Raw genomic sequence first — 13,054 nt, 5'->3', positions numbered from 1 at the left:
AAGCAGCTCGAAGAAAATTGTAAAAAATCTGAAAGTGTGTCAGAATAATTTTTAATAGTAGGTTTTTTAAAATACTCAAACACCAAAAATTTTCAAAATGATAACTTTTTGGATATAATTACTTAGACAGAGAATCAATCTTTTTTTTATTTATACTCAGCGTACGAGTGCACAAAGAAAGTGTAAAGAAATCGAAAGCATTCCTTTCATACGAGTTTATTTATCTCATTAAAAAAAGGAATTATCATCTTTCTGTGCATCTATCCTTCTAAAAGGAAGAATACCTACAGATCAAGCTGGATAAGTAATCTCTTGGGCTCAAGAATAAGCCTCTAGCCTAACTTTTCAGAAAATTGCCTTCATTCATGTTCGAAGAAATTCAACCAAGTAATTTTCTTTCTCAGCTGCCTAATACTACTATTTTATTTCTCTGTTTCCCTCCTGTACCTGTCAGAATATGTTTCTTTCTTATATTCTTAATTATCAGAGACAAGAAGTCGATATGTTTAAGGTAAATTGCAAAAAAAGGTGAAGAAAATGATCTTCTTGAGCATAAAAAAGACTGAAAAGCGCACACTGAGGAATGTAAATGTTATGAGTTTTTCCTTATAAGCAAAATGACTGCAAATGCAAATTTATTTTTATTCATTTCAAGAAAGTATTTTGAACTAATCAATTTTATCTATAAGCTTCTTCTATATAATTAAATTAGGTAGTTCTTTGTTTAGCTTCTCATTTTTATTGCACAATTCAAAGAGTTAATAATACAGAAGCTTTTTATACAATCCACGCTTAAATATCAGCATAATCTATTTCTATTTAGTTTCACAGTAAATTTTTGGAATAAAATCCTATGAAACTGTACGTAGGATATATATATATATATATATATATACACATACATATATATATATATATATATATATATATATATATATATATATATATATATATATATATATATATATATATATATATATATATTTATATATATATATGTATATATATATATATATATATATATATATATATATATATATATATATATATATATATATATATATATATATATATATATATATATATATATATATATATATATATATATATATATATATATATATAAGGTCTATCAGTATTGACCCAAAGCTTCAAGATCAATTCCATTTTGATTTTGATGTCCATTTGATTTTGATGTCTATCCTAGGACCTGTTTTATTCCTTATATCCGTCAATGATCTTTTCATTGCTGCATCTGAGCAAACTAAACGAAGTTGCTGTAATATTTGTGATAACAGTTTTGCCCCATCTATTGTGACAGCTCAAGACCAGTGCTATTCGCATTTGCAGATGATAGTACTCTTGGGTGTACAGAAATTCAGGAATCTTCCCTTATCATGAAAATGGATTCTGTCCTAGAAAGAACCTTTGTTTGTTCGATGCTATTCGCCTTGTCCTAAATACATCTAAATCTAGTCCATTTATTTTTTCCGGATCAGGTACTTCTTGTCCTTTGGTTCAAACTATTTCTACCACTCATGGTGATATAACTCGTTCCCCTGATAGACATGTTCGATTCTGGGTATTGGGACGAAAATCTCTCTTTCAAACATCACTGTGCTTTCGTTTAACTTAAGGTCTCCAGAGACCTCGGGGTTCTTCGGAAGCTTCTTCATTGTTTCCCTGGTTCAATAACAAAGATCCTCTTTCATTTTCTCGTTCAAGCTTATTTGAGCTACTGCCCAATAGTGTGGCTAACAACATTCTATGCTTTTACCCTCCCAGTTTTCAAAATACATAACAGAGCAATTAAATCAGTATATGAGGTGACAGGTCAGCTCAGCATTAATTTGTAGGATGGTCAATCCACATACATCTTTCTTTCCTCTTGTTTTATTTTTAAGTATTTTCATGGACTCCTCCCTAACTTCTTCAAACAATTATATCTTTTAAATTCTGAACTATGAAATAAATTTTGTGTTTCTTTTTCTCCTAGAAATGAAAAATTTCCTTCATAAAACTAAAATAGATTTTAACCCAGTTTTAAGTTGTGCTAGTTTTTAAGTAAGTTCTATTGGAATTCCCTACCTATCAAAATTCGGCTATATCATTCTTATGGACAACTTAAAAGGAGCTAACCGACCACCTCCGATGGTCAATCTTTCCTGTTCAATTTGTTTAATCTATTTATTTTGATTGGCATGGTATTTTAATTTTTTGTTGTTGTTTAATTATTTTTTTTCTTGTTTTTTCTGTTCTTGTCCTTCTTTTTGATTTCAGTGCTATTATTTAATGTAATGTTCAGTTTCCCACTCTCACAGGCCATCGAGTCTTAGGGGGGGGGGGTCTAAAGCCTTGTAATTTTATCTGTTTTACTTAAATAAATTGATTGATTGATTGAAGTCAAACTTTAGCTAACTATTATTACAACCAAGAATTCTAAAACTTGCGAAGTAGATGCAAGCTTTGTCATCACATTAATATAGTACAAATATTACCTCTATATTTTAGAAAATATGTGTGGCAAACCCTTCATTTCGTTTCTCGCGGATAGGAATGAGGGGAGGGTTGCCAAAATCCTTCGAAATTTTAAAAAGGATCACTATTAAGGGAAGTTTGGAACACTGCTCTAAATGATCCCTGGTCAATTAAGACTTGGAAGAGATACAACTTTTTTTCATATTTAAAGAGTTGGAGGATCAGTGGAGATAGTGGATTGAAGAGTTTATAACCCCAAAAGTCGGTCAATTATCTAGACAAAATCATTACATGATCTTATATTCAACAAGGAATAACATACTCACCTTTCTACCAAAATTTGTCCGTGAAGCCTTTGTTTTAAATGGCTTTTGCTTTTGGGACCTTTACCCCTAGGAATGCAGTACGACTTTGGAAGCATATTTTGTGGAGCAAACTATTGACCGTTATGTCTTAAAATTTCGATTCTATGCCAGTGAGGTTGTGAAGGCACTTGGGTTTAATTAGGGACTTAGGGTATGGTTGGGTGTTAGGGTGCCCACTGACCGTGTTTGCAACTTAAATAGACCACTAGATTTTGGACTTTGCTATGAAAAGAACTTTAAATTAGTCTTTGGCAATAATTTCCTTTTAAGTAAATAAATTTCATACCCTATCAAATGTCATATAATCAGGCCGGTGGAAAAACAATGCCTGAAAGACTCAAGACTCTTTGCTGAGCAAACCCTATTTTGTTGACTATGATGGAAGACATCATGACGTCTGCTATTTTATCCCTTTATGTTGAATAATGTTTTGTTAAATTCTCACTTTTGAAAGCATATGCGAAGTCACGAATAGCATAGCCTTTGAACTTACTTTAGACATATGAAATTTCCTTTACCGGAAATTTGGTTTGTTTTTCTGTGTCTTAGCCATAATAGGTTAGAACACCACTTAATTTTTCTATAAGACAGAAGAAAGCCTTAAGTATACTCCAAAGGACACAAAACTTGAGTGCGTATTATTTTTCTTAAGCTTGGAAAAACTTAGTTTTGAGTCATGACAGGCCTGCATCGCGGTTGTATTTATTTATTATATTCTTTGGCTTAACTAAACAGATAGGGCTAGCAACGTCCCCTAAGAAAAAGATGTGTCCTACAAGCTCCCATTGAGAAGTTTAAGGTCATGAATTTAATGTTCTAAGGGGCACACTATTTCAGAGAAGTTTTGTCATTCCCGATGCGCTGTTATACAAAACTAAGCTTGAACATAAAAAGTAGGGGCTCAGTAAGATGGCAGCACTCCTCACTTTCAAGAGAGCTATTGACATAATACAAAATTTTTAATCAAATATATATTGTAATAATTTTTCTGGATTTACTGATAAAGTGAGAATGTGGACACTTAGCTATTTTGGCCATTTCCAAATATATGCAATCTATCAAGTTTAAAGTTACATATACAAAGCTACGAGCGCGAGAAAATTTGCTTGATTTAAAAAAAAAGGGGAAAAACAGCCCTAAATAACCAAGTGCTCTTAACGAAAATTAGATAGCCAAATTCAGCATATCTAAAAACCTATTGGAGAAGTTTCGAGTTTCCATCCACAAAAATGTGGAATTTTGCATTATTTCGACAAAGAAATTCATGGATGCGTGTTTATTTACTTTTTTTTCACCAGGCCTTATCGTATCGAACCAGTGGTCCTAAAAAATTGAAAGAATACTAACTCGGACGGAAGTTAAGCTTTATTTTGCTTTTTTCAAGTTGCCAAAAAGACTGTACCACAGCAAAATAGTGTTTTCTGCCATATTGTGATACCTAGATCATAATTTGACCCAAAGAAAGCAAAGTTGCTATCGATTGGAAACTTTGAGATAACCAATTGATTGAAAACTGTTAAAAATTACATATTAGGCCTCTCAGCTTCAAAGGCGGTAACGCCGTACGGTGGCACATTCATTCCTAAAGAGTCAAGTGGTTCATATAAAATAAACGGTTAATATTGACACCTGTTCTAAATCTTTGTTTAACCAAGTTGTTTGGTTGAGGTTTGATAAAATTATGTTCAGTCATGGATAATTTCACCTCATCTATTATGGAAGAGGGTGTAAGGGCTGGTGTAAGTAGAGGGTTGGTACCTGATGCCTCAAAAACTGTATTTTACACCCATATTATCTACCTCTCCGGGAGCATTTAGGCAAATATAAAAAAGGGGTCCTGAGGTGGGGGGGGGTCTATAAGCTAATCTTTATTCTCCCTTTATTTTGATTAAATAAGAATATACATTAGGTACTTTAGATTGACAAATCCAGTCTTATTGTAGAGAAAAGTTTTCGTTGTGACATGAAAGATTACATTCATATGCTTATAGGCCCACAATTTGGGAAGATGGAAAGGTAGTTAGAGTATTGTCAGAGTATCTACTTGGAAGTGGATGCAGCTGTTACCAGGAACTTCCTTTTGTGAACGTTTAAATGAAAATATTGAGTCTTATATCCATTTTTATTACATTAGATAGTAATGTGGTGCCACACTGTAAGTAAGGATCGATTCGTGCTTACTAGCTTTAAGAACTTTATGTAACCAGAACTTTAACAACAGTTTTGGTGGCAATATATATATATTAAAAGAATCAACTTTCTATGGTAATTCTGAAGATGTAAAATAAGTTAAGCGCAAAGCTACCTAGCAAAAATTACAAGCCTGAGAGAATTTGCCACATATTCGAAAAAAGGGGGAACACTTTCCCAACTGTGCTTTTTCATTCGCAAATTAAACTCACTTGCCAATTCATCCTACCCAGCCATCAACCATTTGTTTTACTCAAGTGCCTTCGATCGCTTTAGTCACTTGCTACTACAGTAACAGCAAGTAACAGAGAAATTGTGTTAATCTTCAGAAAAAAATTTCGCTACCAATCTAAGACGCTAACAATCAATATACGACTACTGATACATACAATATGAAAGCAAGGAGTGGGGAATCTGTGGGAGTGGTAGCCCCGCCATATCTTGGATAAGATGAAGATGATTTAAAAAACAATCAGAATCTATATAGAAAGGTTTTTCATTTGAAGGTAAGGAGCGACATTAAAACTTATAACAAACAAAAATTATTCCTTACGCGAAGGGGTTCTCCCTTCCTGACACCTTCGTTAAAAGTAATTTGCCTTCCGATTCAATAGACCTTTTTCACGAGTCATTCTTAATGAATTGGGACAAAAGGCCAAACTTTAGCGCAAGCAGAGGAAGGTTCAGCAGGGGGATCCCCTTCTCATTTTATGTTTGTTTTAATTTTTAATGTGCTCCTATCTTTCATTTGAAAAACTAGATTGATTTTTAACTGATTATAAAATATGAGATGCTGTGTAACTGCCATTCCCATAACCCCCATATTTCACGATTGGTCCAAATACATTTCTCAAGATGAAGGAAGGCCAGGGTTGAAATTTCCCCTGCATATTTGTCTGAGAGACCTCCTATCGAAAGTTACAACAGGGGAACAAAATGGACTTACCAAGACTTTAACTAATCCATTCCGCAAGAAGATCAGTTACCCCCTTTTTCTGGGATATTTGCTATTCTGTATGGCAAAACAACAATTTCGGTCTGACTTGGGTCAAAATACTCATCATTGAATGTTCGAAGATAAGTAATATTTTTAAAACTGTCGGAAAACACTTACGTAGCCTCCTATTGTCAGGTGCTATGCTGGTGCGCCGTGGCACTTGTCCCTCATAAAACATAATTCAAAATTAACATTGCCACAGCAAAGCAACATGATTTTGTTTGTTGGATATATATTGTCGAATAGAAAACTCAACAACATATGTCCAAGATAATAAACAAACACTTGTCAAACTAGTGCAACCACAGAAAGTCAAAGTACAATACATCCTGGTGAAGCAAGCAGCTTAGCTGAATTGAGACTCCAAGTACAACAGCATCTGATGAGAAAACATCAATATTAATGGTTAAGAATTCACGGAAGAACTGAACCAAATTAAAAAGATGAGCCATAAGCTTACTTCCGAAACCAACAGTTCCATTAAAAGAAATAATGAGGTGGTTAGCAATGCAGGAGAAAATAAACAGGAACACTTTCCACCTTAGACTAAATAATTGAGCCAGAAATAAACAAAAGCTGACAGCAGTACTAAAGCAGAAAGCGAAAATTGAGGAGATGCTAAAAAATAATTGCTTTAACTGGAAAACCCCGCTTCAACTGACGACTCCATAAAAACTGAAATCTTACACAAGCAATCTCAAGCTTATTAACTCCGACTCGTTTTATATTCATGCCTACAAATATAATACTATGGGGAGGCAAGGCCGTACCCAGGATTTTTTTTCGGATGGAGTTTTACTCACAGATTTTTTTCGGGGAGGGGGGGGGGTTACACAAAAAAAACTCAAAAACCACATACAGAATTTGTTTATATCCATTTTTTACGTTTTTACGAGTCAAAAAGACATTTCGGGAGGGGTTCAAACCCCCTAACCCCATAACCCCCTAACCCCCTCTTGGTACGGCCTTGTGGGGAGGCATTCCATAATAGATAACTTACTTAGGAAGAGGTTTTTCACCAAAAAAACCATAAAAACATACGGAACCCATACGAATTATTCGTCAATCAGAATCCAGTGCAAATGCTGTGTCGTTTACTAGGCCATAATTTCCTCGAGCGGCGCCGCTCATCAAGGCCACCCTGAAGCGCTGTTTGCAGTCACGTTTCTGATTAGTAGTTATCCTTGACTAATCTCTCCTTGGACTACAGGAAAGTCTAAATAATAAAAAGTGGATATTTTAATTTTAGCTAATTATTGAAGGACTGAGAGGATCTTCATATATGAGCGACATGGCAGTTGATGACATTCAAATTGCAAAAGGCGACGATTGTCTACCTCCAACAACCTCAACAACACCAGGCAAGTAAAAATTGTTAATAACGTTGAATCATTTTTGTCCCAATAATTTTTACCTTATTTAGATAATTGAAAATAATGCCAAAAGAAGAACGGTTAAAGTCAGTGAAGTTAGCCTGAAAGATCTGTAGAGAATTGTCTAAAACTGTAGGAGTGTCTTTAGAGGCGTCATTAGTCTAAATGGTTAATGGGAGGGAAAGCTAAAGTTTGAACTTTGTTCCAATTCTTTAAGAATGACCCCTGAATCACAAAGGCCGTTTAATTAGAATAAATAGCTCTTTTGAAAGTACTAAAAAACTTTAGCGTAAAGAGCGAGGTATTGATGAGGAGGCAACCCCCTAATATACGTAATAATTTCCGTTCGTTTTAAAGTTTAATGTTGCTCCTTACTTTCAGTTGAAAAGACTCGTTTTTTTTTTATTTAATTTCTGATCGTTTTTTAAATAATTCTGTGAAAACCGGCGCCCCCCTCATGTAAAATTCTCTTCCTCCATAAGAAATTCCTCCATGGAAAGATCCTTCCACGTAACCCCCTTCCTCCAAACCCTCCCACCCTCACCAGAAAATATCCCCCCTGAAAACGCTTGTAAACTTCCTAATAACCAATACTACATGTAAACAATAGGCAGTTCATAACTCGCAGCCCTTCCTTCGGGGACTGTGGGGGCTTAAGTCGTCCTCAGAGACATAGTTATTAGAATGTTTGACTATGCTGAACAAAATGGCTATATCAAAAATTTTATCCGGTGACTTTGGGGAAAATGAGCGTAGGAGGGGGCATACTTGCCCTCCAATTTTTTTGGTCTCTTAAAATGGGCACTATGACTCTTATTTCCCGTTTGAATGAGACCTCTTGCGACATTCTAGGACCACTGGATCGATACGATCACCCCTGAGAAAAAAAAATAAACAGGCATCCGTCATCTTTTTTCTGGCAAAAATATACAAAATTCCACATTTTTGCAGACAGGAGCTTGAAACCTCTACAGTAGGGTTGTCTGACACGCTGAATGTAATTGTGATATTTTCATTATGATTCAATGATTTTCAGGGGGTGTTTCCTCCTTTTTTGAAAATACGGCAAATTTTCTCAGGCTCGTAACTTTTTATGGGTAAGACTACACTGGATGAAACTTATATATTCAAAATCAGCATAAAAATCCAATTCTGCTGAATTATCTATTGGTATCAAAATTCCGGTTGTTAGAGTCTCGGTTACTACTGAGACGGGTCGCTCTTCCTATACAGTTCTTTACCACGAACTGTTTGATATTGTATCTCGGTCTCTTACGAAAGGTTGCCGAAAAGCAGTAAGCCGGAGAAATAGTATTAATAAACACACCCTCGCCAGAATATTTAACGCCGTAGTTGCGCCTTCTATTGTATATGTATCACCGCTCTGGGAGTTACTAAAAGCTACCCAGAAAGACAGCTGTGCACTCATGAATACAAGCTGGCAAAATTTATGTTGCATTTACCTTTATGAGTTTCGAATAGTTACGTCAGTAGCAGTTACTGGATCATTGATCCTGTGACGAAAACTGGTGAAATTGAAGCAAAAGCTAGCCGCTGCAGCTTGCAACTCCTTGCTGATTCGCCGTTAACTCGTCTTGTCATGTAAATAGTTAGTATATATATATTTGTACCTTTACATGAGTGTCTTTTTGCAGGTCTTTTTACTTGTTTCAGTTAGATGAATGTCTTACTTATAATTCGTTACCACGAACTGTTTGATAATGAGAGAAATGTTGAGACGGCTAGGACACGTTCTGCGGATGGAGGATGACAGATTGCCAAAGATTGTCCTTTTCGGCCAGGAAAAGGACAGGAGGGCTGTCCCCTCCTCAACGCCTCGCTCTTTACGCTAAAGTTTTTATTGTTTTAAAAAATAAAGTTGTGAGACAGAGTCAAACTTTAGCGTAAAGAGCAAGGCGTTGAGGAGGGGACAGCCCCTTTCATATACGGAATAATTTCTGTTTGTATTAAGTTCTAATGTCGCTCATTACTTTCAGTTAAAAAAAAAACTTGTTTTTTTAGTTAATTTCTGAAAGTTTTTGAATTAATGCAGCTTTGATTTTGGCTCACCGTACATGAATAATTAAACCGAAATTCGCATTTTAATTTTCCTTTTTCTTATATGATTTGGAATCTTGGTGTCAAGATCACTTGGGTTCAAGGTAGCCTATAGCAGCATGTTTCAACAATAGCCTAGGAAAGGTCTTGTTACTTATAGGGCAGAAATTGGATATAAACCAAGACATAAACCACTTGATTTCCTGGTGATACAGAATACGCTAGGCCAGGGTTAATCACTCCTGTTGCTAGGCTGTCCTAGGGATATTTATAAGGTGGCCTAATCTTAAACTAAGCCAATAGATTTAAAAATGTAAACTCTTGCTTACCTGTCAATGATTTCCTCCAGTAATTGAGCTTAGTGAAGCAACAAATAGTAAAGCAAACAGTCACTAACTCACTAGACTACAAAACACTGATGTTGTGTACAACTAAGGTTATGCTCAGAGAAAAGTTAAATAAACACAAATCAAATTAAGCACATCCAATTAAATCCAGCAGGACAATGTTCCAAAGCACTAAATGAGTAATTAACAAAACAATCCTAATTTGTTTTTGTTTGTAACAAATTTGTTTTGCCAGGCTAGGTTAGTTTGCAGTAAATTTGTTTGATAGGCTAATTTGTTTTGCTTTAGCCTAGCTGTAAGATTGCAATTGTTGTTGTAGAAAATGACATTCTCGGCTGTCGTCACGATAAAAATATAATTGCATTTAATGCAGAAGCTACATTACAACATTTATTTACTATGGAGGGGGAAGGGGTGCAGGCTAGGTTCATGGACTTTAAATGTTTTAAATCAATTCAATTCTCTTCATGTATCTATTGTTATCAAAACTCTGTTTTTTTTAGTTTTGGTTATTATTGATTCGCGTCACACCTTACTAACAATTCGTTACCACGAACTGTTTGAAATACATTAATCTTTATTTTTTCCTGCATGAGAAGGTTAGGTTAGGTGAGAGAAAGGCAAAAAGTTAGGTGTATGGTTAGGTTAGGTTAGACTAGATTAAGTTAGGTTAAGTTAGGTTAGGCTAGGTTAGCCTACGTACGCGCGTACGTAGGCTAACCTAGCCTAACCTATCTTAACCTAACCTAACCTACCTTAATCTAGTCTAACCTAACCTAACCATACACCTAACTTTTTGCCTGTCTCTCACCTAACCTAAGTGAAAGTTTTTGTGCGTGTGTAAGTTTTTGTGTGTGTGTGTGTAAGTTTTTATGTGTGTGTATGTGTAAGTTTTTTTGTGTGTGTGTAATTTTTTGTGTGTATGTGTAAGTTTGTTTGTGTGTGTAATTTTTTTTGTTTGTGTAAGTATTTTTGTGTTTGTGCAAGTTTTTGTGTGTGTGTGTATGTTTTTTTGTGTGTGTCTAAGTTCTTTTGTGTGTGTGTAAGTTCTTTTGTGTGTGTAAGTTTTTGTGTGTGTGTAAGTTTTTGTGTGTGTGCAAGTTTTTTTTCTGTGTGTGTGTAAGTTTTTTTTGTGTGTGTAAGTTTGTGTGTGTGTGTAAGTTTTTGTGTGTGTGTGTGTAAGTTTTTTTGTGTGTGTAAGTTTTTTTGTGTGTGTAATTTTTTGTGTGTGTGTAAGTTTTTTTGTGTGTGTGTTTGTTTTTGTGTGTGTGTGTCTGTGTTTGTGTTTTTGTTTTTTTTTGTGTGTGTTTGTAATTGAGTGTGTTTGTGTTAGTTTTTTTTTGTGTGTGTTTGTTTTTGTGTGTGTGTGTATTTCTTTGTGTGTGTGTATGTTGTTGTGTGTGTGTGTAAGTTTTTGTGTGTGGGTGTAAGTTTTTGTGTGTGTGTTTGTAAGTTTTTGTGTGTGTGTAAGTTTTTGTGTGTGTGTAAGTTTTTGTGTGTGTGTAATTTTTGTGTGAGGGTGTAAGTTTTTGTGTGTGTTTAAGTTTTTGGGTGTGTGTAAGTTTTTGTGTGTGTGTAAGTTTTTTTGTTTGGGTGTAAGTTTTTGTGTGTGTGTAAGTTTTTGTGTGTGTGTAATTTTTTGTGTGTGTAAGTTTTTGTGTGTGTTTAAGTTTTTTCATGTTTTTTAGTTTTTTTGTGTGTGTAATTTTTTTTGTGTGTGTAAGTTTTTGTGTGTGTGTAAGTTTTGTGTGTGTGTAAGTTTTTGTGTGTGTTTTTGTTTGTGTGTGCGTTTAAGTTTTTGTGTGTGTGTGTAAGTTTTTGTGTGTGTGCATGTAAGTTTTTGTGTGTGTGTAAGTTTTTTTGTGTGTGTAAGTTTTTTTTGTGTGTGTATGTTTGTGTGTGTGTGTGTGTGTGTTTGTGTGTAAGTATGTGTGTGTGTGTGTATGTTGGTGTTGATGTATTTGTTTTTGTGTGTGTGTGTAAGTTTTTGTGTGTGTGTATGTTTTTGTGTGTGTGTATGTTTTTGTGTGTGTGTGTGTGTAAGTTTTTGTATGTGTGTAATTTTTTGTGTGTGTGTGTATGTTTTTGTGTGTGTGTGTGTGTGTAAGTTTTTTTGTGTGTGTGTGTGATTTTTGTGTGTGTTTATGTTTGTGTAAGTTTGTCTAAGTTTTTGTGTGTGCCCATTTTGAAGTTGGAAAATATCTATAATATTTGGAAAAATAGAAATGATCAATAACTAATTTCTTTTTCATTGAGAAAATTCAGAATAGAACTTGAACTTTTCTTCACTTCGTAGAGAAAATTAAAAATTGAACTAGAACTTTTTATCTTCCGAAAAAATATTCGCAAGTATGCTATAGCTTTTTCTATCTACTATGGAAAAATTTAGAATAGAAATTTAAATTTCTTTATGTCTTAGGTGAACTTAAAACTGAAGTGGAAGATTTTTATTTTTCTGGAGAAATTACAATTGGAGTTTGTTCTTTGGTAAAATTCAGAAGAGAACTTGAACTTTTCTATCTTCCATGAAAAATTAGGAACAGTATTTAAAATTTTTTCCTCTCTTTGAGAGAAATCTGACCTGAAGTGAAAAATTTTTATAGTATTTGGAAAAATAGAATTGATTAATAACTAATTTCTTTTTCATTGAGAAAATTCAGAAGAGAACTTGAACTTTCTTCACTTCATTGAGAAAATTTAAAATTGAGATAGAACTGCTTAGCTTCCGAGAAAATATTCGCAACTATGATATAGCTTTTTCTATCTACTAAGGAAAAATTTAGAATTTGTAAAATTGGTTTAAGAATGATATTAAGAAAGGAACTTGTTCTGAAAAGATATAATAAAACCTTTTGAAAAGTATTGCTTGATGTTGGGGTATTCAAAAAGCCTTATAGTAAAGTGGTGGGGGAAAAGATAAGTACTTCAACTTGTAAAATGGGCTTAGGAAGAAAATTACGTAAAGAACTTGTTCTGAAAAGTTATAATAAAGCCTTTTGAAAAGTATTTCTTGATGTCGGGGTATGCAAAAAAGTCGTAAAGTAAAGTTGTGGTTGAAAAAGATAACTACTTCAACTTGTAAAATTGGTTTAGGAAGGACATTAAGAAAAGAACTTGTTCGGAAAAGATATAATAAAGCCTTTTGGAAAGTATTGCTTGATCTTGGGGTGTGCCAAAGAGTCTCAAAGTAAAGTTGCGTTGGAACACATAAGTATTTTATATTGTAAAAGGGGCTTGAGAAAGCCA

At 34.2% G+C, this 13,054-nt stretch overlaps 1 protein-coding gene across 2 annotated transcripts in view; it reads left to right on the top strand.

Moving 5' to 3' along the window:
* Nucleotides 1–13,054, top strand: part of LOC148946802 (uncharacterized) — a 226,332-nt gene that overhangs the window by 125,514 nt on the left and 87,764 nt on the right. For both annotated transcript variants that reach the window (XM_089097151.1, XM_089097152.1), the window contains exon 7: nt 7,280–7,391. In XM_089097151.1, coding sequence (XP_088953277.1) covers nt 7,280–7,391 — 112 coding nt within the window. The remainder of the gene's footprint in view (nt 1–7,279; nt 7,392–13,054) is intronic.

Source organism: Artemia sp. Qi Xiang Cuo, chromosome 11, assembly GCF_049724085.1.
Source record: "Artemia sp. Qi Xiang Cuo chromosome 11, ASM4972408v1, whole genome shotgun sequence".
Lineage (NCBI taxonomy): Eukaryota > Metazoa > Arthropoda > Branchiopoda > Anostraca > Artemiidae > Artemia > Artemia sp. Qi Xiang Cuo.
This window is presented reverse-complemented; position numbering and strand designations above follow the sequence as displayed.